The sequence below is a fragment of the Oryza brachyantha genome, chromosome 5 (genome assembly GCF_000231095.2).
Source record: "Oryza brachyantha chromosome 5, ObraRS2, whole genome shotgun sequence".
Lineage (NCBI taxonomy): Eukaryota > Viridiplantae > Streptophyta > Magnoliopsida > Poales > Poaceae > Oryza > Oryza brachyantha.
Window position 1 is genome coordinate 671,170 of NC_023167.2, and position 24,484 is coordinate 695,653.

The following is a 24,484-nucleotide window of genomic DNA, read 5'->3' on the forward strand; positions in this document are numbered from 1 at the left end:
ATGCATATAAAAAATTTTATTATAAATTATTTTTCATTTACAAATATATCGTTTGACAATCGCCTCTCGATTGCACATCACCACACGCTGACGTTGTAACTTGCGCTCTTTTGTAGCGCTTGTATGACCTTCGATGCCGCTGCCGAATTTTTAACACACGGTTTGATCATTTGTCTTACTACAAAATTCCTTAATTATTATTTATTTTATTGTGATTAGATTTATTACTAAATATATATTATTTGTAACTTACATTTTCCTATGTTTTCACAAAATGTTTGAATTAGGACAAATGATCAAACGTATGCAAAAAGTCAACTGTGACGTCTATTCCATGTTTTTTTTTCTAGACACATGATGAAATTAGACCACAAGACAATGTATAGCGTCTAGATAGTCTAGTTAACGTTTAGATGTATTGGACGTATCGGACAATTACGCACTGTCTAGATGATGTGAGCTCTGAATATATACATAAAAATACATGATAAATGATAACATCAGTCTCATCAGAAGTGATAAACATAAAAGCAATCTAAATAAGTAAAGAATAAACCAATAATTGCTGGCTCATGATAACTTGATTAAATATAGTGGCTAATTGTAGGCTAATAAGGACTTTTAATATTTTTACGTTAACTCAAGCACTATGGAAAAGATCTCGTACTCACTGCGCCAAAATTCATACATCATCCAGACGCATCTCTAGACACATTTTAGATCATCTAAACACGTCTCGTGCTTGTCTAGAACCCTCGTCTATACAATTTCTGATTGTCTACAAATGTCTAGACACAATTAATGTCTAGAGTTGTGACTGGGCCTAAACTTGATGTTTGCGCGACGTCTTGCGTCTAGACGCCGTCTAGACATATTAGATGTGTGATTGCATCTATTAAACTACTATACTCAAGTCTCAAGGTACTATCAAAACTTACTCTTTTTTCTGCACTCCAATATTACTCCATTGTCTAACTATTCCCATAAATGCAGAATTCAGGTGACAACATAAGATGCTGAAGATGCATGATCAAGATGACAACGTGGAGATGATATCCAGTACTCCGTCCGTTTGTTTATTTAACAGAATTTTGGATGTATGTTTGATCATTTTTCTTATTTAACTTTTTTGCAAATATGTAAGATTATAAGTTATTCTTAAAGCTAATTTAGTGATAAATTAAATTATAACAAAATAATTAACAATTTATATATTTTTTGAATAAAACCGATGGTCAAACATAAATCTAAAAGGGGGTGATTATGTGCCAAACGCTATATTTGCAAATAAATAATAATTTGTAAATAAAACTTTTATATATGTTTTCTTAGCGATAAGACTAAATAATAAACTACGATAAAAAACCTCAAAATCTACTCCAAATTTAAGATTTAAAATTCAAATTCTGACTTATAAGCATAAGTAAAAGTGAAAAGATAAGCTGAAAGTCAACATCGTTAAATAAAAAAAAAAAGCCGAGAGAGTATATGTTGTCAAGTGACTAGCAGTCCGTCTTTTCATTTCTACTCATGCTTATTAGCCAAAATTTAAATTTTTAACCTTAAATTATAGTTGATTTCGATTTTTTTTATTATAGTTTATTTTTTTAGTCTTGGCTTTTAGATCACTAAGAACACATATATAAACCTTTTATTTATAAATTATTTTTCATTATAAAATATGTCGTTTAGATTTTTTGCTGAAAAAGCCAAACAATCACCCAATAGAAGTTCATTATCTTGTATTTATAGAATAGATTTTCAACCTTGTAGTAGTTAATTTTATCGTTTATAACTTTTTTTAATAGTAACCGTTTATAACTTTCAATAGCTATAAAAAATTAGATAATCATTCATCTATCCAGTAAAAAAATACAGCCAAAGTACTGTTATGACTTATGAGTAGTAATGGGGATCAGACCACCAAACATCTGGTCTACTGCTCTAGATGATGATTTACAAAGTTGTCAAGAAAAGATGTGGTGTACAGAGCAGAAACTAACACTACCATCGCTAGATGGCACTTCAGAATTGAGATATCGCCCATACTGAATCATGATAATATTGTTCAGGTTTCATTCCATTTGATCCATGCACATTGCTTTTATTATGATCATAATCTCTGGGTTGCTAATCCTCCTACATAGAAAGGGGCCCGGAGACTACATTCAGTGTGAGGATGAAAGTAATTTTTACAGTAAGGTAGTCAGTCACTCATGGAAGAAAACCATTTGACAAAAGTACACAGAGAGAAGAGAACGAACTAAAATCCATGAATGAACTAATGACGACGGCGCTGATGCCTGAACCGTTGCACCAAGCACTCAAAATCTGTATCCTGCCGGCTCATGGAGGGAAGCTGAAGCTGATCACAATCGCGCTACCAGAACGGACGTCCACTATCTCACAGTGGAACCGCCGCCAGCGGCGCCGGCGACCCTCCTCCTCCTCGTCGTCGTCCATGTCGTATATGTAGAGCTGCCACAGCACGGCGTCGTTGCGGTGGACGACGTCCTGCACCCGGAAGAACGCGTGGTAGACCTCCGACGGCCCGGTGCGCCTGGCGTAGAACATTTGCCACACTGGCCGTGGCGGCGTCATGGCGCCCTCCACCACGCAATCCTCGGGTACCGGGAGCAGAGGCAGTACCGGGACGGCGAACCCGCGGCGGTTCTGCCACTCCGGGCACCCGCACGGGTTGACCTCCGTGCAGCCGACGCACAGCAGCCGGAGGCAACACGTCATCACCCACCTCACGCCGTCGGTGGTGTCGCAGCCTGAGCAGCGGGGCGGCGGCGGCGGCTGGTCCCACCTGTTCCTCCGCCGATGCTGGCTCCCTGCGGCTGCTGGTTGGGATGACGATAACGAGTGCCTCCGTATGACGCCGGCGACTGGTCTCCTCCCGCCGGCGAGTGTGTCGCGATGCACAAAACAATCCTAATTCTTCCGTTGATTAGTTAATAGAGACACGAGAACAGTTTCACATGTAAGAAAAAGGATGTGAAATGAAATCATACCACAGTAGAACATGGAGCGCTCGACGAGGCCGTCGCTGTGCCGCCGACGTGCACCGAGGTACGCCAATAGCCTGCCCAGGCATGTCCCGACTGCACGAAGACGCGCTCGTACCGGTCGCTGTAGCTGCCGTCGTCGGTGGTCTCGATCAGACCTTGCAACGACTTGGCCAAGTCAAGTCGAGAGCCCCGGCCGATCGCGTACACGTGTATGCCGGCGGTGGGTGAACTGGGTGGCGCGAGAGAGGCGTCGTCGGAGGAGGCGGTGCGGACGAACACGCGCCAACGACCGCATCTCCTAGTGCTGTGGACGAGGTAGGGACCGGCGGGCAATGGGGGCACGCGGGCGACGGTGTCCGGGGCGTCATCGTCGGCGGTGCTCAAGAATGAGCACCAAAGAATCTCACCGTCCGGAGTCGCCAAAGATAGGCCTAGACCCACGTCGCTGCTCACGGCAAAGGCTTCCAAGCCAGGGCCGGCGATGGAGAAGCCGTCCGGGCGGGTGTCGTCGAGTGCCACCGCGCAGCAGGCAGCGAGAAGCGCCGGGCAATAAGGCTCGTGGGCGTCCCCGAATAGAAACCACCGGGTCGAAATGGATGCTCTCTGGTGGAAGAGGAGACGAGGATCAGGAACGGAAGAATTCAAGAATCCAAGAAAGGAGGAGGAGGAGGAAGAAGAAGAGCCAAGAAAGCAAGAAACGGGGAAGAGGAAGATCAGGAAGAGGATGGTGACGAAGAAGAAATAACTTACCAGGAGCGCATCGCAGCCAACCACGCGGAAGGCGGGAGTAGTCGGCGCGAGGGCGGCGCCGTCGGAGGGAGGCGGCGGAGGAATGCCACCGGAGCCAGCGGGAACGGAGGTGTGTGAGCACGGAGAGATGGTCGGAGCTGCCGAGGAGACCTCGTCGGCGGCGGGGCCATGCTCCATTGCATGCTGCAGAGCGTGAGAGATGCGGGAGAAAAAAAAAAAAAAAGAAGAGAGCGTTCGATTTTATGCGCTTTCGTTCTTTCCCCGTCTAATCTAATACCGGAGTGGACGGTCGTCTTCTTCGTGGGCCCCGTGGCAGGAAAAGGCCGAGGGCCCAAATTCTCTTCTGCATAAGAGCCCATTGGGGGCCCAGTTGTTAGGGTGAGTTCAAGAGTGTGCAAAATAGAAGAATTAGAAGATTATATCAACGAGGTAATATCACTGTTGATTATTTTACACACTGTTGAATAATAAATCATGTACTATTAGCTATTGTAAAAATAGATTAATATGTTTTTAAAGCACTGTTTGAATATAACTTTTCTTTAAAAAGAATACGTTGTTCGGTAATTTGAGAACCACGATGGTAGTTTGTCCTCCTTTTGTTACTGCAAACAAACTCAGCCTTAGGCACCATTAACGAGACGTCACGCCTTGGGCATACGTACTTCCTCCGTCCTATAATAACCTTATTTTTTTAAAAAATTAGTCACGTATAAAGTACTATTTATATTTTATCATCTAGTAACAATAAAAATATTAATCGTAAAAAAAATTCAAATAAGACGAATGGTTAAATGTTAGACATGAAAAAACGAAAAATTCCTCCGTCCTATAATAACCTTATTTTTTAAAAAAAATTAGTCACGTATAAAGTACTATTCATATTTTATCATCTAGTAACAATAAAAATATTAATCGTAAAAAAAATTCAAATAAGATGAATGGTCAAATGTTAGACATGAAAAAACGAAAAATAAGGTTATATGGGACAGATGTACTACGTAGCAGGTAACAATATCTAGAGACACGTTGTTGACTTGTTGTAAATGGTTGACATCGCTGAGGCCTCATTTGGCAGGCCGGGAACCCGGTGGGATCCCGGCCTATTCCCGGGATAGACAGCCCATGGGGGAAATTATCAAGGGCCAAATTTTTTGTGTGTTTGGAAGCCCACGAGCGGAGATATTCCCAGCCTGATCCACGCGGGATCTGGGGGGAAAGAACCCACGCCTCCGGACGTCAGGAAAAATTCCCCTCCGCTCGCGACGCAGCCGCCTTCCCTTTCCTGTGAGAAATCGCCGGCGCCGCTGCACCTCCTCCCTGGCCGCCGCCGCCGTGCCCCCTCCCCCGGCGAGAGCAGCAGCTGATCCCCAGCCTCTTCCTCCTCTCCCGCGCGAGCAAACAAAGCAGAGCAAGGGCGCCGCCATCGTTCGTTCTGCTGCTTCCGCCGCCGCATTCTGGTAAGCATCTGTGGATGTAATGCTTACCTTAGATTAATTTGGAAAAATGCTTGAAATGGTACCTCAGTTCAATTATTGCATGAATTGCATCGATGCTTGTATCTATAATGTTTTATATATTTCCCTGAAATTTATTGACCCCTTTGAAGCTTTTTTAATTTTCCTGATTTTCACCCATTTTTTTTTGGCATTTTGTTCTGAATTATGTCGTTTTTAGTCCATAATTATGGTTTTTGCATATTTGTATAGACATTTTTATACTGTTTGTTATGATAGTAGCCATCTTTGGGAGGGTAGTATGCTGTTGAACGTTATTTTTGCTGCTGCACGCTACTGAGCCTAACGTTCAGTAGTTTGCCTCTCCAAATTAACCCAGATCAACACCCCGTCACTCCCAAATGGTGGCAGGGAAAATTCTCCTTAGGGAAATGGTTTTCCGGGAGGTGGAGAGGGATTAGGAGGTGCACGGAAAAATCCCTCTGCGGGATTTCTTTCCTGGGTTTTTTTCCCTTGCATCCAAACAAGCCCTCAATGATCAGGGACCCTGTTAGACTGAATACATGTGGATTTGCTGTAGCCTTGATAGATTAAGTTTATATCAGAGTCAACGTATTTATCAGAGTCAATATATATATATATAATTATATTGACTATAAAATTACCTCTAATTAGTATCCCCTGTATCTTTTTCTCACCTATACATTTAGTGCATTTTATTGGAAGTATGTATAGAGCTAATTATTGTACGAGAGAGATAACTCTAGTTTTTTTTAAAAAAAAATTCCCTTCATACTTCCCATTAACTTATATTTAACTTATAATATACTAGTATAATTTATCTAAGTAGGATGTTCTTAGGGCGAGTTCTTCTAGGCAGAAAAAACAGTTTGAACCAATTTGATAACACAAAACAAGTTATTACTAAATCATTGGCGCATAAATAATTACATATTAATTATTTCAAACTTGACATATGGACGCTGTGGTTTTAAAACATCTTTTCTATAACATTTTTTTAAAAAAACATATTAATCATGTGATAATGATTTTTTTGGAACAAATTGGTTCAGCTTATTTTTGGGAAAAAAAATCTCACCCTTAAACTTTATAGAACGATTTTCGAGGGCAAATTTGAACATAAAAAAATATTATTATTATTAATTTTACCAGGTGTACTCCAGTATTCTATTGTGTACTCCAGTGTATAGTACCCGTATAGTAGGCAGGCTTTTCTTTGGTGGGGCCTGTCGAGCCGTGAGAGGGGGTGGGCCCAACGCATGGGCTTTCGCGCCTCCTCGTGCTCACCTCTCTTTTACGCACGAAGCCCATCCCTCCACTGTCACTGACAACATGCCCAAGCTTCTTCTATGGCCCACCGCAGCGACTCGGGTCTGCTCACCCCGCGTGACAAAAGCCCGCCGCCCCCACCATGCGGGTCCCGCCCCGCCACCAGTTTGAACTTTGAATCGCTCCTCCTCTCTTCTCTCTTCTCGTCGCCGTGGAGCAGAGGAGAAGCAGAGAGAGAGAGAGAGAGAGAGAGAGAGAGCCCTGCCGTGCGCAGGCGAAGCCGCGAGGGGGAAAAGCATGCTGCGCGGCGGCGCTGGCTCGAAGCACCGCCGCCCGAGGCCGCCATCTTCTTCTTCTCCTGCACCGTCGCGCCGAGGTGAGCGGTGCTTCCGTTGATTTTTTTTCGTGCTCCTCGCTTCCGTTTCTCTTCCGGTGCAAAAATCAGAAAAACATGTAAGGTTCTCGCTTTGCCATGTGCGATTCAGCGGCTCGCACGGCCACCGCCGCCGCTCCGGAGCCCGAGGACGTGCCGGCTAGTAGGGAGGATCGGGATCCGGTGGTGTCGTCCATGGAGGAGACCTCTGTAAGCGCCGCCTCTAGCTGCATCTTCTTTCCATTAAGTTCGCCTTCCCATTTTACTGCATGTTAGATTGCCATTTCTGCGAGCGAGTATTTTGGTTGGTGTATGCTTTGATTTGCATGTGTTGTGGCTACCTCTGTTTCCTCAAAGTTCAAAACTTCATTCTAAAGATTCAGTTTCTTTTTCAAAAAAAAAAAAAGCCCAAACTGTTGCTATGATTCACCGTGAGTCCTCACTATCCCAATGTGTACTCGATTGCAACAGTTCACCTTTGAATTCAAACGGGGGTCTAAAAGAGCCAAGAAATCGATGCTGCCTGCAGAAGCACATGGAGGGCAAGACGATCCATCAGGGAAAAATGATTCCAGACAGGTAAAGACTTCCCCCACCGTCCACAAGTGCATTACTGCTGGAAAAATCGTTGCTTGTTGAGCCCCTAACTGATGCCTTCTCTGTGTTTTGCAGGGTTTCTCTAGCAAAAGAAATCTGGTTCCTGCAAAGACGCCATCTGCCAAGGAGGGACCAGAACAGGTGGAGTTCACACATTGTGCACCTGGTATTGTTGCTAGGCTAATGGGGCTTGACACTGTGCCTCGGCCCAAGAAAGCTATTGACAGATGGCAAAGTGACATCCAGTGCAGTATGCAGAGGCAGCTATCTGGAGTTGATCAAGTCTATGATGCTTCTTCTGAGGACCAGCCATGTAGCAGCAGGGCTGATGATCTCCCTGAACTCAAGGATGTTTTCGAGGTCACAGAGATGGAAAACAAGGAGATGTGCATTGGGTTGCAGTCAGGGAAGGAGGAGTCATGCCCCAGGAGTGACAAGGATGATCTGGAATTTGTGAGGCAGAAATTCTTGGATGCAAAGCGCCTTTCCACTGATGAAGTTCGTAGGAATTCTAAGGAATTTTGTGAAGCACTTGAGATACTGTACCCCAAAAAAGATGTTTTCCTTGAAATTCTTCAGGAGAACAGTGGTGCATTGCCAGGATTCTCAGGGCACATCTTTGGTCATAGTGCATTGCAGTGCCCTCCTTTTAAACGGGAAACTGCTGACACCAAGTTGTTTGAGCAAGACAATCACTGTAGCATGGCAGTTGAAAGTGGCAGGTTTTTTGATGTAGTAAAGGAGTTAGAGAATCTTAATCCTAGTATTCATCTCAAAGAAAATTATGCTGTGCCATTGGATCCTTTGGCACCAAAAGTGAGCAAGAGTAAAGGTTCAAGTCGTCGTTCCCAAATTGTTGTCCTGAAACCAAATCTTCAGAGGAAAAGTTTTACACCTGTCCTATCAAGTGGAGAAACATCGCATTTTGGTCAAATGAGCACTCACAACTGTTCAAGGCCCCAACAGCATTGTATGTATGGGCATCAAGTCATTCACTCTTTGCCACTTAACAATGATCAAGTTTTAGAACTAAAAGGAGGCACACCTGGACAGAATGGTGCAAAAGAAACCCCTAAAATAGGTTCCAGAAGAAGGAAACCATCTGAGAAAGCTAGTCAGTTTGCAACTGGCAGTGAAAGGGCAAAAGACACTCCTAATTCTTTTGAAGACAACATATCCATCTTCCCACCCAATCATTCTGTTGGATCATCAGTCTGCAGAAAGGCCAAAAAGCACCTCTCGGAACGATGGCAGAAGGCCAGTCAATCTGATACAGAGATTTCAATGCCTAAAGATACCATAACATTAGGGGAAATGCTTGAGATGACTGATAAAGATGCAGAAAAAGTAACCACTCACAAGATTTCATCAGAAACAAACTACAATCATGATAATGTGCAAAAGGCACCAGCCTGCCCAGTTGGTATTAGTAGTAAGGATGGTTGGAAAACAAGTATTTACTGTAAAGATGATTCAAGAGCTGGCACATCGAGGAATTTTTCTAGATCTAAATCTCTCCCTACATCAGCTACCAACAGTGCAAAATTACCGGGTAGGAAACAATCTGCACCAACTTGTAACCTGCCCATCCTGAAAGATTTATTGAATGCACCCACTGATGAATCTGGAAGTGAACATGTCAGGAATAGAACACCATTTAGAAAAACAAAGCACAATAATGGGAGAGCTATCTTCCATGCAGGAAAGGAAAACATGCTACCTGTGAAAGAGATTCATGTAACTTCAGAAAAAGCAAGACATAGCATATGCATTTCTGATTTGTCTCGGGCAAGAAACACACATAATGAATATCCTGGTGATGTTATGAGTAATGGAGAACACCAAACATCTGTTTCTACTGCTCTAGATGACGATTTAGAAATTTCCAAAGAAAATATGGGTTGGACAGAGCTGAAAGTAACACCACCATTACTAGAGACAGAAGAAGATGTCCATAATCAGGATAACATAGTGTTGAAGGTATGCCACAAGAATATTTGTTTTATGAAACTTCATATTGTTTTCCTTGTTAACTTGTGAACAGATGCAAACAGTCAACATGAAAATTAACTGAATCCCTATAAGTAGAAAATGAGTTTAAGGAAATTGACATAAAAAATTGATCCCCACTTTGCCAGGTGTGGGACAGTAGTGGGTAAGTTGTGGGTTGGCACAGAGCTATCATTTCATACTTCTAGGGGCTGAATGTCTACTGGACTTCTATTTTTCTCCTGCAGCTTATGGGCTAATAAATGCATTATCTTACGTTCTTGTAGTATGATACGATAAGATATATACATAGTAACATAGATTTGTGTCAATTTTTGTTTAATTCTCATCATAAAAATAATTACATTTGGCTCCAGGACCATGAGGGGAGAAGCCAATCAGTGGAGATTGACATAGCTGAAGTTGAGTCTCAAGGAATACATTATTCTCATATTGTAAGCTTAGATCATCGCAAATGCTCAAATACAACTGCTTCATTGCAACAAATTTGTGAACATGAGACTGCATATTCTGGAATCTTTAAAGGCGTCAGTGATGGCATTCAAGGTATGTTTATTAAAATTAACTCTAATTTTCTGCACTCCGATATTTTCCATTGTTGATATGGTATTCTTGTCTGTCTATTGCCATAAATGCAGAACTCAGGTTGCAACTTAAGATGCTGAAGATGGATGGCCAGGATGATACCTATGGAGATGATATCTACATGCTTTCAGGTGACGAGTGCAGCGATACAGATATCTTTAAACATCAGGTGATGGAAGAACAATTACCTGTTTTCAAGGATGAGGACGACAGGGACTTTACTTATACAAATGATATGCTTGCTGCTGCGTCCGATTTCCTATTCTACCCAGAAGATTGGCAAGTGAGCTCAAATGTGTTTTTATGGCTTGAGAACAAGTACAACAAACTGCTTTTATGGTCAAAATCAGACAGGAGACTTTTGTTTGATCTCATAAACTCTATCTTAGCTGATATGACTTCTGTGGGCAACAATTTGCAGACAAATATCATGACAAAGTGTTGGTCTGAAATGGATCCAAGAAAGTTAGCTGAAAATGTTTGGCAAACAGTGCTCCTAAGGAGGAGCCATGAGCCCTTTTCTTTTGATTGTGTCGAAGCTTTGCCATTGGACCATCATTCTGAAGTTGAAGCAATAGGAGCAGATATTGTCAAAATGCTACATAACTATATTGTAGAAGAATCTGTAGCTGAATTCCTGTCACAATAGAGCTGCCTTTCTATCAGATAAAACTGTTGCAAATTACTGGTTTGCAATATGGTTTTACCAATGTAAGATATGGCACTATTCTAGAATATATATTGGATCAAACAATGTACATAACCTGTTGCAAATCACTGGTTTGCAAGATGGTTTACCATGTAATATTTGGGGCCTCCATTTGTTTGGTCTTGATATGGAGCGTAGTATGACATGAATCCTACGGTAACCTGTATTAATTGTACTCCCAGTTAACACTAATCTAGTGTGAGCTGCATGTATACTGACGCCAAACTTTCCAATATCTAATCTGCATGCATGATTCACTCACCATTTGATCAATTTCAATAAGTCGAAATGGCCGTATGACGTCATTTTACGGCATACCTATATGTGCTAAATATAATTTTTTGGTAACTTGAGCTAGTTGTACGAATGTTTCACACACCAGAAAATGAAATATCTCCATATACCCTTTTTTAAGATGTAAAATTTTCTTTGAAACTGAGGGGTTTTTTTTTTTCCATTTTTATGAGAACTAATTTTAATTACATCAAAATCCTATACTTTTTTTACTTTCTGATTAAAGATGTAGTACAATACATCTCTCCTCGGTACATTAGCATATATACTCTTCCATTTCCATTTAAAATATAGGGCATGTTTTATTTTGTTAGGACAAGAATTTAACCTCTACCTTATAAAAACATTAATTTTAGCCATCTTATACATAACAGTTAAAAAATAAAAAAAATAAAATGTTTCGTATTTTATCAAACTCCAATACATTTCCCCCACATCAATTGGGTCCAATGTGTTATTTTTCAATGCAATAATTACTAATTTTCAGTGCATCTTATTCTTTCGTGCGCTCAGACAGTTCACTGGTTCAGTTATATTTTGTCGTACATGCAGAAAACAACTTCACAATACATCAATCTCACATTTTTTTTACTGTAATATTATACATTCCTGGATTTTTTTTTAAAATGTATTAATTGATTATAAGCAGTGCAATTAATTACTAGTAGGTGTAGCAAATCTTCTTGAACTCGTCGAGGTGGGTCTCGAACAAGGAGACGTAGGCATCGATGCCGCCGTCTCCGAGGAAGGACGGCACCAGGAAGACGGTGCCCTCCATCGGCAGGTACGACGGCATGAAGTAGGCCGGCCCGCCGCCGCCGAAGTCGAGGTCGTAGAAGTCGATGCCCAGCCAGCTGTCCACCTCCACGTCCGGGCACAGCACCGCCTGCGACTCGTCGGCGGTGGCGGCGAGCCGCTCCGCCTCCACGGCGCCCGACGACGCGAAGTCGACGAACGAGCGGAAGTACGCGTCGTCCACGCGCGCCACGGCGCGGTGGATCAGCTCGGCGGCGTGCTGCACGGGGCCCGAGACCAGCTCGCCGGCGGTGCTCCGAGGGAATGCCCAGAGGACGAGGTTGCCGAAGTAGTCGCGCGGCACCGGCGGACGCATGCGCGTCCGGCCGTTGACGGAGATGCGGAGCGTGGTGGGCTCGCCGGCGCCGAGGCCGCGCGCCGCCGTGACCGCGCGCCAGAGGTGGCCGACCACGCTCTCGAACGTGCTGTATCCATGCCGCGACGGCGACGACGACGATGCCCGCGCTTTGATCCCGGCCAAGAACTCCTTGGTGAAGTGCACCTTGTGGACCTTGATCTTGTCGTGCGCCACCGGCGTGGCGAGCTCGTCGTCGTCGTCGCCGGCGTCGGCGTTGTGTTTTTCCTTCGGCGCGTAGTACTCCGTCTCGCGGTGCGGGAACTGGACGAGCGGCGGGTTCCGCGGCGGGAACCGGGTGGCGCGGTCGCAGACGGGGAGCGGCGCCACCGGCAGCCGACGCGACGCGAGCCCCCACGCCACGAGGAAGTTCCCGGCGGCCTGCCCGTCGGCGACGCGGTGGTGCGACGTGAACCCGATCACCAGCGAGCCGCAGGCGAACCTCGTCAGCTGCACCCGCACCAGCTCCCCCGCGCGGCCGCAGGCGGTGCTCGGGTGCAGCCGCAGCAGCTCCGGCGACGGCTTGAACGGCATCACCGCCGCCAGCGGCGCGCTCACCGTGGCCTCCACGAGCAGCGCCCCCCTGTCGTTGAGCAGCACGGCCGGACGCCGCCCCTCCGTCCCGTCGCCGTCGGCGAGCTCCCCGGCCCACTCCCGGTACACGGCGAGCGCCTTGGCAAGGCCCACCTCAAGCGCCGCGTTGGGCGGGTTGGGCGGCCGGAACGCGTAGATGACGGCCATGTAGACGTCGTAGGTGACCGTGTCGAACACGCTGAGCGGCACGCTCTCGCCGCCGGCGAGCGTCCCCGGCGCCGCGGCGCCGTCGTACAGCGGCTTGACGACCTTGGAGCTGTCGATCCTGACGTTCATGGCGCCGTGGAGCGAGCTGCGAGCACGCACGTACGTGTCAGCTGCGAGTTTCACGCATTAATTTGCGTGCATGGGTGCATGGTTAAATTGTCGAGGTGGCGACGAAAATCTGTGCGAGATCGACAGGTGTTCGACCGATGTCTACGAGGATATCCTACAACTTCGTAGGGCATATGCTACTCATTCCGTTTTAAATAATTAAGTTACCGACACCAAAATCTTGTAAGATTGTTGGTCTAATTTATGATGACCATTTAAAAAACTTAACTAACTATATTAGCAACTAAAGTTAAAAATATTAGATAAGAAACGTTTATACAATAATTTTTTTACACGAGATGTATGTAGCGAAGAAGCCTTAAAATCCTGTGAAATTTCTGTAATTTTTTACAATGCTATATAATCCAAAGAAGCTTACCGTAAAATTTTTAGGACTTATTCGGATCACAGAAATTTTACAGAATTTTTAGAGGAAACAGTTTAATTCCTTCATTTTCTCTTTGAAAATCCTTCGAACCAAATAGGCCCTAACTATGTTCTGTAAAAAAGACTTATAAAAATAATTAAAAAGCTAATGTATAGTTAAGTGTTTCGCACTAAAAATATAAAACTTTATTTCATTTTAGTTTAATTATTTAAAAGTTACTAGTGGTAGTATCAAAATCCAAACGGCTCTGATTAACCCTGACAAGCGTTCGAAAACATAGTGGATATTGCTAGACTGGATGAAGTGGTATACTCCCTATATGCCTCTGTTAAACCGAGGGTCCAATTGATGAAGATTCGAGCAGAAATTCTTCCTATAATCTAGCTAGTTGCCCGTTTTAATATCGAAATTATCTATAGTTTGTCTCCATGTCCAAGAAAGCAAGACGACTAAAACAGATTAAGCAGCAGTTAACAATTCATTGATCATTTTGTTAATTTGATCCACCCAGGCTGGCCAAAGTGTTGTTCGAGCCAACTACTAAATCCAGCACAACTTTCATCAAAGAATTTAATAGATATAGTCCAAAAAAGTTGAAGCTGTCCGTGTCCGAAATTCAAACACAGAGCATCAACAGAAATGAGTTGGTCATTGTTTTAAACGAACAAACAGAGTACATGTTCTTGGAGTAATCATGTTAACTTGCTCGTCTACTTAATTAGCTTGCGTCAAACTGGAGGATTCCAACTACTAGCATTTAATTAGATCATATTAAAATGTTCTGACATTTTTTAGTACTAATTTTCTGGGCTCATAAGCGTGGAGAAGCACTCTGATCCTGAGTTAGAAATGGTCTACACAAAAATTGGAAGCCATTGCAACTTCTTCGTTGCTCTGCTTGACGCTTCAGAATCCATATGGTTAATCAACACAAGAGCATGTCTAAAAATATTTCAGAGAAGTTGATGACCAAACGTTTGAGTGTCAAACGGTTTGATAATTCATTCTAGTTCCATCAATTACAGTTATCTACTGCTCCACATATGGTTCCAAATTACTTTTTTCCTGAACTAGGTAAGATCAAAATTTTATAATTTTAATTATAAATAATTTTTAAAATATTTAATTTAGCAGGGGAAACTAGATCTCATATATTAATCTAAAATGTACTTCAATAAAATTATACATTTATTTATATTTTTACATATATGTTAAAAATATTGGTCAAAATTATTTGTTTCAGGTCATATACTTGTTCAAAATGACTAGTAGTATTATGCAACGAGATACAGTATAATGGAAATATGTATATTAAAGTATAGAGATGTTATATATATAACACTAACTAACAGTGGTGGCGCGTCTCATGCATCGAACCAAATTAAGAAGCTTTCAATGAGATATTGGGTTGGCCAATCAGGATGCAAATTAAGAACCAGATTAAGACGATTAAAATATTATATCCGTACATTAAAGGATCTTTTAGCAAGATTAGTACAAATTAAATTGTTTCTACGTATAGCCTAGTCCTCCAACCTAATCACATCCATGTGATTGCTACAAATAACCGGATTCGACGGTCAGTGTAGGTATAGGAGATCGATCATAAACCAATCAGCCATGGCCACCACCCGGACCATATAATCAATATAATATAAGCTAATAGAAAAAACAGACAATTCACTTTATACACTCAATCACTCGTCTTCTCCTGACTGATGGAGAGCACGATCAGATAATGTCTTCTTCCTTAGCACAGAGACTAGTTAAGTTACTAGGGTTTTGGCAGAGCTAGGAGGGGGAGGGATGGCTAAGGGCGATCATGGGAAATGGATGCAACCGTAAAAATACGTATATAAAACTTTTATTTATAAATTATTTTTTATTTATAAATACATCGTATGGTTTTTTTTTGATTAAGTTAAACAATCACCCATGAAATATGATGATTAGAGCGGGGTAAACTTATAACACGAAAAGACACAGCGTAGCACCATGATATGCATAAGATGGGAACGGCCGGAGGAGAAACATGGGGAGGATTAGGTTTATGTCGTGCATGAATCTTAGAGTGACCATAGTCACTCGGAAGTGACAGGGATTTAGCCTAAAATGGTTTTATACATCAGTTTCAACGTTATCAAATTTGGATATTGCAAAAATTTTAACGTAACAAACTAGATATTTTACCAGTTTGAAATTTGGTAGTCCTAGAAGTTCGTACTTTTATAAACTATATACCAAAACTTTGCTGCTGCCATGCCATGATTTGGTAACAACAAAATCTACCAAAATTTGTTGTAGTGAGGTTTATTTTAGCAACAACCCAAATTAAAGAGCCTAAATATTTTGGCAAAAAATTCTCTCTCTAATTTTGTTACCAACTTTATATCATGAATGGATTTGTAGAAATTATCAAATGCAGCAGAGGGGTAGCTTGGAGCAACAGAGGAGAGCATGACAGCCACGGCCCGGGTAGTTTGTTGACGGAGAGGAACCGTTCCATGGCTGTGGATCCGACGCCCTTTAGATACGAGTGCTACTCAGGAAGGAGGAGAAACTAGGATTAGTTATCCGAGAAAAAAAACATAATAATAGATTAATATATAATTAATTAATTATTAGTGGTAAAAATATAAAATAAATTAATATGATTTTTTTAAATAATTTTCTATAGAAATTTTTTTAAAAAATACACGGTTTAATAGTTTGAGACACGTATGCACGAAAAATGAGATAATCGAAATGAGATAATCGAAGAGGCGAACGCGGCCTCATTGCTAGAAAGAAATTTGGTTGGTGGGAGATTTAAGCCGCTGGATGTGATGATCCGATGCTTTCAACGGAAATTTTGAGTAGACTTTATTGGATCACTATAGAAAACAAAACACATCTCATATACACACATACACTTCGTATAACAAAAATGTCCGTGCGTGATAACATGTGAAACTAAAATATTTTTTTTCTCTATCTAGTGGTGCACGTTTTTATGCAAGAGAGCGGAGAAAAAGGCAAAGGGAACAAATATGACACAACCTCTATCTTTTCGTTTTTGTTTATACTTATAAGTTGTAAGTCAAAATTTAAATTTCTAATATTAATTTTGAAGTTGATTTTAAGGTTTTTTAATCAAATTTTAACTTTCACCATTGGCTTTTAGATGCTAGGAATGCGTATATAAAAGTTGTATTTATAAATTATTTTTGTTTATAAATATACATTTACTAAAAGGGTGATCATTTCATGCTGTTTTGGACCAGGTCGAAGTTAAAATTTTAAAACTTAACTATTATTAACGATTTTTTTGAAAATTAATATTATTTTAATGAAAAATCGTAAAAGTAGAGTGCATTCATGAAAAATCACAAATTTAGAGTTCGATCGAATGGTGGACGTTCGACTGGGGCTTATCGAACGGAGAGAGTTCGACGGGACTCACCACTCGGGGCCTATCGAACAGAGTGAGTTCGACAGGACCCACCACATGTTCGACTACTGGCCAGGAGGACCTGTCGAACTGTCAAAGTTAGACAAGGGAGTTGTCTAACTGCCAAAGTTAGACTTCCAAAGTTAGACAAGCCTCTCTATCTAACTTTGGCAGTTTGACAACCTCCGTCGAACAGTGGCAGTTCGACAGGCCCTGTCGAACTGCAACTCTGACGATCCGATCTCCTCTCCAGTCGACTGCTGGTCATTCAATAGGGGTCCTATCGAACTACGGCAGTTCAATAGGACCCTAAATTTTGGGATTTTTACGGATCCCTGTAATTTTGTGATTTTTCATTAAAATAATGTTAATTCTCAAAAAATTCATTATTAACTTTAAAAATATCTAGTTTGAGAAGACGATATAACAACATGTATAGATAAACCGTAAAAATACTTTAATAAAAGTAAAGATCTATTTATTTATTGTTTTTATATTATAATATAACATTATAGTGAAAAATATGCTTTGGACCACGTGTTATTGTTAAAAATAACTAGAATTATTAAACTAGAGGAAACACGCCGCTCAGGCAAGCAATAACAATTATTACATGCTCATACTAGTAAGACAAATTATAATACTCTAAAGCTTCACATACAAGTATATCAGTCATCGTTCCCATATCATTTTCATACTGCTTAATTAAACATATGTCTATTTATTATCTATATAAAATTTAATATATATTTATCCATATATTCTGCAGCAAAGTGTGGGATATCTGCATAGTCCCTTGCAGATACATTGAACCAAAACAGCTTCCAATGAGATCTTGGGCTGTCCAATTGAGGCATGCATTAATAAGACGATAAAAAAAAATGATACCCATACATTAAAGGATCTTTTTGCAAGATTAGTGCAAATTAAAATGCTTCCATGTATAGCCCAATCCTCACATCTAATCACATCCATGCGATTGCTACAAATAGCCCAATTCGACGGTCGATCAGTATACGTATAGTAGATCGATCATACGATCAATCAGCCATGGCCACCACCCGGAGCTCGAGGAGAAACGCTAGCCCGGCGCTTGCGCTGCTGCTTCTGGCGATGACGTCGGCGGCGGCGCTACTCTCGCCGGCGGTGGCCGCGCGGCATGAGGCTGCAGGATTGGGCGATGAGGGGGTCCTGTTTCCCTCCAAGCCGCGGGGGCGCGTCCCGCCCTCCGGTCCAAGCCATGGCAGCTCCGACCGCCCGTCGCCGCCGCCGTCGTACCTGCATGAGGCTGCTGCAACCTCCGATGAGCCAGCTGCTGGGCTGGGCGATAAGGGGGTCCTGTTTCCCTCCAAGCCGCGGAGGCGCGTCCCGCCCTCCGGCCCAAGCCATGGCAGCTCCGACCGCCCCTCGCCGCCGCCGTCGCCGTCGTTGTACCGTCTCTTTTAATATCTATTATATAAGTACGAATCTTGGCATGATTATGTGTAATGCAGCAAGCATGCATGCATGAATGATGAATGAATGAATGGTGATAAACAAAAAGCGTTTGCCTCATCATCGTGGAGAAGCACACTGATCCGGAGTGAAATGGTAAACACGAAGTTCAAATCGTAGCTGGCTTGGCCGGCCCCATGGCAGCCTTTTCTTCCTTGTTCTGTTTGACACCTTAATTTGGAATCCATATGGTTAAAATTTAATACAATAATATGCTCTGTTATTGTCAAATAAAAAATTACCGATGAGAGTAGCATATGCATGTCTTTTTTATATAAAAAAAAATAGTGGCGGTGGCAGATTGTACTCGCATTGTAAAGTTGACAAATTACCTTTGAACCTCTTAATTTTTAATGTTATAAAACAATTAAATCTAAATGGATAGGCTCATATGAAATCAAAATAAGGTAAATATTCCCTATAAAAGTGTGTGTCACATTTTAATGAATTATATATATTAGAAAATATTATAATTTCTTTATCCAGTAAACCATGGGCATTGAGCTAGAAGTATAAACAAGCAAGATTTATAGGCAGAAGCATACAGGAGCACATCCTTTGTGATAGAGTGGACTCGTCTGACAGACTGAGGCCGCGTTCGGCTGCCTAAGTCAGTTATATTATCTCTGTTTTTTTTCTTGCGCACGTTTCCCATACTGCTAAACGATATTTTTTTATAAAAATTTTCTATGGGAATATTGTTTTAAAAAATCATATTAATCTATTTTATATTTGTAAATAATTAATAATTAATTAATTATATACTAATCTATTACTAAGTTTTCCATACCGGACAACTAACCCAACCCTCACATCTAACGAATAGGGCCTGACAAGTTCTGTATATGATGCTCTCTATATATAGAGAGAATTTATAAGGTGAATACCTGGTTAATGGTAGTTATATATATCTTGTTTATTCGATCTAGGCTAGCAATTTAGGGACATCGATTCCCCCCATCGTGTACCGTTTTCTCTCGAGTTTAACCGAAATGGTTGAGAAAGAATTGACAATGTAGAGCGTAGTAGTGTCTACTACCTAGGGTTAAAAACGCTACGGAAAATCCCGACCGTATCGGCTACCGTTTTCGTTTTGTACCAACCGTTTTAGCCGGTAACGGTAAACCTTGAAAACGGTAACGGTAACGGTAAAGTTATCCGGAAACGGTAGCGGAAACAGTAATGCATTTTTTCCAACCGTTCTGTCAGAATTCCGTATTGGGCCGGAAATTTCCGAAAATTTCTGGAAAATTTTTGAAAGCCCAGCTAACCAAGTCCCAAGTTCACAGAAGATTTTAGAAAGCCCAATCAAGTGTTGGCCCATTAGCTGTAAAGTCCAAAGTGCCTAACACTAACCAGTCACCACGGGTCCATGGTCCAGTACACGCATATGTGATAGGAGAGTAGGCAAGACTACAGGAGACGACGCCGCCGCCGCACACTGCACACGCACCTGACGCACGGCACCACACCACTGTCGCACCATCGCCGCTGCTCTGTCGGCCGCCACTACTGCTAGCCTCAGATGGTGACCTGATCTGCCCCGCCGGCCGCTGCACATGGCTCCGTCGACGGCCGCCACAGCGCCCAAAGCCATCGGTAGTCGCTGCTCCTTCTCTAGGAGTACTTTGTCCACGCTGCTGTCGCTGCTCGCCTGCTCTACACGATCACGCCGCCGCCGCTCGTCTCCTTCATGTCGTTATAGACTTATCTTATTCATCGACTCTCCAACGATGTGATTGACTATATATTGTTATTTTCGACATGCATTTCCGCTTACCGACCATTATCGATACATTTCCGTTCCGGTTGTACCATTTCCGTAATTCCGATAATGCCGATATCGTTTCCGTTTCCGTCTCTACCATACCATTTTCGTTTCCGGACAAAAAAAATATGAAAATGGAAATGGAAGAGGCAGTTTTCCGACCGTTTTCAACCCTACTACTACCACACCAAAAAAATCAAGTTCAAGAAAAACATATTACGCCCTTTTTTAAAAAGTGAAGTTACCTATGATATTGCCCTAGTTATGTTTTATATTAATTATTATTTGGAAAGGTGCGCATTTTACGTTCGATGATTAAATAATATCCTACAGCGTTGCATTATTTGATAGAGAAAATAAGAATTTTTTGAATTTTGAATTTTATTTATTAAATAATTTACAAATTTAATTTTGCATTTCAAAAAAATCACAAAACTAACCTCATGCCGCCCTCTAGGAGGACAGAAAGGTGACGTGGCAAATGACCACTCTGTCGCGAGGGCCGACTAGAAACGGCGCACGATGAATTTTGCATATAGGCCCTTACCGCCCTTACAGAAGGTGGCAAGAGCCTAAATGCAAAATTCATCGTGCCGCCCAAGAATTTTGTGATTGAACCGGAAATTTTTTGATTGAACCTCGGTTTGATACATATATGTATAACATATGTAATTATTTAGTCACAAGTACTCCCTTGACTTAGTGGTCATTGTCCTCTGCTTCTATCTAGGAGACTAGAGGTTGAATCCTTGAAAAAACATATTTTCTCACTGGTTTTCTACATAGGAGATGAGGATGGCGACCACTAAGCCAAGTAGTACTATAGATTAAATAATTTTATACATTACACATATATGTATCAAACTACGCAAAATTTTAGGGTGGCATGGCAAATTTTACATTTAGGCCCTTGCTAAGAGGGCAGGGGCCTACATGTAAAATTTGTCGTGTTGTCATTTCCGGCCGTCCCTCAGGATCGAGTGGCCGTTTGTCCTGTCACTTTTCCGCCCTTGAGGTAGGAGGTTAGTTTTATAATTTTTTCAAATACAAAATTAAATTTGTAAATTATTTAATAAATAAAATTCAAAATTCAAAAAAATCGAGCAAATAATTCACTTATTTCACATAAGTGATGATGTCAACACAAAAATGATGCATTTCCAATCGGTCATATATGGAATGATGCAATCGGAAGATTCACAGCTAATCTTTTCTATCAATCACAGAAATTATTTGCTCCTAATCCTGTCACTTTACCGCCAAATCAGAAATTAATTTTCTCAATCTTCTACTATATATAAACCGCCCTACAGATATGCACTGGATTAATCCTCCATTAATACCGCGCATTTCCAGCAGATCATATAAGGAATAATGCAATTAATTAATTTGCTCGTAATCCTGTCATTTACCACCAAATCAAAAATAATTAATTCTCCCCTATTTTTGCATGCGATTCCCTGCGCTATCGCTACATATACCCCCACGCGACGTCGCAGACGAGATCATCTCATCTCACTCGCAATCCGCAGCAAAGCGAAAGCGAAGTAGCTCCGATCGATCGATCGCCGGTGGCGCCATGGCCGTCGGGAGGATCGACGCCGCTGTGGCGCTGCTGGTGCTCCTGCCGATGATGCTGCCGTCCTCCACGGCGACGGCGGCGGGCCGCGCCCTGCGCCGTCTACCGATCTCCCCACCGCCGCCGGCGCCGAACCAGCCCGGAGACCCCCCCAACGGCGGCGACGTGCTGCCGATCATCCATTCCCCGCCCCCGCCGCCGGCGGCGGCAAGCGAGCGGCGTGACTTCCCGGTGCTGAGGAGGGTCCCCTCGGGGCCTGACCCCATCACCTCCGACCCGCCTCCTCCTCCGCCGCCCCACCACCAGTTCCCCGTTCTGAGGGAGGTCCCCACCGGACCTAACCCCGACACCTCCGACCCGCCGCCACCGCCGCCGACGCATCAGTTCCCCGTCCTGAGGGAAGTCCCCACCGGACCTAACCCCGACACCTCCGACCCGCCGCCGCCGCCGCCGACGCATCAGTTCCCCGTCCTGAGGGAAGTCCCCACCGGACCTAACCCCGACACCTCCGACCCACCGCCGCCGCCGCCGCCGCCGCAGCGGTTCACCATTCTGAGGACGGTCCCGACCGGTCCTGACCCCATCACCTCCGACCCGCCGCCGCCGCCTCCGCCGCAGCGGTTCACCATTCTGAGGACGGTCCCGACCGGCCCTGACCCCATCACCTCCGACCCGCCGCCGCCGCCGCAGCGGTTCACCATTCTGAGGAAGGTTCCAACCGGGCCGGACCCCATCACCTCCGACCCTCCGCCGCCGCCGCCATCGTTGGTCGTGTGATATGCGTGCAACAATATAATCTTAATTAGAGCCATATTATACATGCCTACGAGTTTTAATTAATTAATTAATGGGATATGTAAGGTGCAATGCAATATTATTTTCGTTGGGCACGGTGTTTTTAATTAGTTAGAGTCATGTACCGTCCCTACCGACCACATACCATTATTGAGTGTAAGCTGCAAGACTTTACTTTGATTCCAGTCTTGAATAAATGATACATTGCCGTGCATAATGGTTTCTTTGGTTTGTTTGGCTTTTTCATCCGAGCAGTATATCTTCGAACGGAAAATAATTTATAAAAAAAATTATTTGCGTATTTTTAGTGATATAGAAGCTTACTCTCTCTGTCCCAGAATAAAAATCAATTTGTCAGTTTTATATGCAATGTTTAATGCTTCGTCTTATTTAAAATTATTTTATGATTAACTTTTTATTTTTATTAGATGATAAAATATGAATAGTGCTGTAACTAATTTTTTTAAAACTTTCTTTAAAAAATTTCAAACAAGGCGGATGGTTAAAAAGTTAACACGAAAAATCAAAAGGTTTTTTTTTCTGGGATAAAGGGAGTAGACTAGAAAATAAACTCTAAATTTAGAGTTGAAAATTTAAAATTTGGTTTATAAGTATAAGTAGAAGCTGAAAGAAGGGTTGTTCTATTGTTAATTATTTATACTTCATTATCGTAATCGTAGTGATGTACAGAGTATTTGTTTCTGCATATACATGGTGGTGGATGTCTAAGTACTATAACATTTATACCAGATGATACTATACCTGGCACGTTGTTATGCGACATGAGATGTGTACAACGTAGAAACAGAAGTGCAGTACGTACATCTCCGACGTTCGATGTTATTGAGATAACCAGATACCTGATCCATCAACTTGAAATATATAATCAATAAAATAATCGACGCATGCTATAGGGAAAAAGGTGAATCTAGAAATCATTTATTATGGGTTTGAAGGACATAAAAAAGATGACTTCGGATCATATTTCCTGTAGTTATTTAACTTTTCCGGTCTCTTCCAAAAAAAAAAAAATTCCGTTAAATATGATAAATAAAGTGTTGTAAAATACGAAAGATGTGAAGACCGCATAGCGCAGTGGATTAGCGCGTCTGACTTCGGATCAGAAGGTCGTGGGTTCGACTCCCACTGTGGTCGTAGTCGTCGTTTTATTTTCCTTTTTATTCCTTTTTTTAATTATTTACCGCCCAACTGAGAATCTGATCTCACTTTGCAAATATAACTACAACTTTTACACTCCAATGTTGTATTGTATGACCGTTGGATAAAAAAGAGAGGGTACGTACCACTGACATTTTATTCCTTTTCCTTTTTTACCAATGGATTTTTTACCGTCTACTATTTACCATTGGATCCAGCCTTCCAATCGAGAAGAACACCTGAGACTACAAGACTACAAGTACAGGTATAGCCGTTAGGGCATGTATAGTGCTCCTACGTGGCTGTGGCTTCGGCTCGCCACATAGGAGCCTCGCCTCCAGCTCGGCGAAAAGCAGCTGTCTGTAGAGATTCGCGTGACGTGCAGAAGGGCACATGATCTCTAGCTTTGAGCTATGCTTGGAGACCGTCTAGCTTTGAACCAGTATATTTGAGATAGTTGATGTGTACTAATTGCTTGGGATAAACAATAAGAATCACAAATATACACGGCTTAAAATAAAAATAAGTTTAAAATCGGTCCAAAGTGAAACTTAGATAACAAAATATACTATATATGGTTAAAAGTATATCATTTAGGATAATATTTAATCAAACTTAAAATTCTGATAATGGGTAATTCCATAGATTCCTAGCTTAAACACAATAGAAAGGATGTATATTGATTCTCTTCGGAAAATACTATAATAATATTATAAACTTATTAGATTTTATAA

General features: G+C 42.3%; 2 protein-coding genes and 1 non-coding gene across 4 annotated transcripts; 2 read left to right on the plus strand and 1 right to left on the minus strand.

Annotated features, from left to right (window-relative positions):
- Positions 1 to 4,990: 4,990 nt before the first annotated feature.
- Positions 4,991 to 11,039, plus strand: LOC102715858. 2 transcript variants are annotated; one of them, XM_040524171.1, is made up of 6 exons: positions 6,254 to 6,887; positions 6,997 to 7,094; positions 7,356 to 7,463; positions 7,557 to 9,461; positions 9,848 to 10,037; positions 10,130 to 11,039. In XM_040524171.1, the coding sequence occupies exons 1-6, from the start codon at positions 6,809 to 6,811 to the stop codon at positions 10,723 to 10,725; spliced, it is 2,976 nt and encodes a 991-aa protein (XP_040380105.1). In that variant the 5' UTR covers positions 6,254 to 6,808; the 3' UTR covers positions 10,726 to 11,039. The 2 variants fall into 2 exon arrangements, with proteins under 2 accessions (XP_040380106.1, XP_040380105.1); XM_040524172.1 differs by lacking the exons at positions 6,254 to 6,887; positions 6,997 to 7,094 and adding an exon at positions 4,991 to 5,224.
- A 701-nt stretch (positions 11,040 to 11,740) lies between these two features.
- LOC102716134 (agmatine coumaroyltransferase-2-like) lies at positions 11,741 to 13,099 on the minus strand. The gene has a single exon (XM_040523889.1). The coding sequence runs from the start codon at positions 13,097 to 13,099 to the stop codon at positions 11,741 to 11,743; it is 1,359 nt and encodes a 452-aa protein (XP_040379823.1).
- Positions 13,100 to 23,673: 10,574 nt separating this feature from the next.
- Positions 23,674 to 23,747, plus strand: TRNAR-UCG. Its single transcript has one exon. It is a non-coding gene; the product is annotated as a tRNA-Arg (tRNA).
- The last annotated feature ends 737 nt before the right edge of the window (positions 23,748 to 24,484 follow it).

What these genes read in the sequence shown, in the direction of transcription:
- LOC102715858 (XM_040524171.1), top strand. Translation starts at nt 6,809, where the DNA reads ATGCTGCGCGGCGGCGCTGGCTCGAAGCACCGCCGCCCGAGGCCGCCA. An exon ending in TCCTGCACCGTCGCGCCGAG is followed by an intron (nt 6,888 to 6,996) that starts GTGAGCGGTGCT and finishes TGTGCGATTCAG; the next exon opens with CGGCTCGCACGGCCACCGCC. An exon ending in AGGATAACATAGTGTTGAAG is followed by an intron (nt 9,462 to 9,847) that starts GTATGCCACAAG and finishes ATTTGGCTCCAG; the next exon opens with GACCATGAGGGGAGAAGCCA.
- LOC102716134 (XM_040523889.1), bottom strand. Translation starts at nt 13,099, where the DNA reads ATGAACGTCAGGATCGACAGCTCCAAGGTCGTCAAGCCGCTGTACGAC.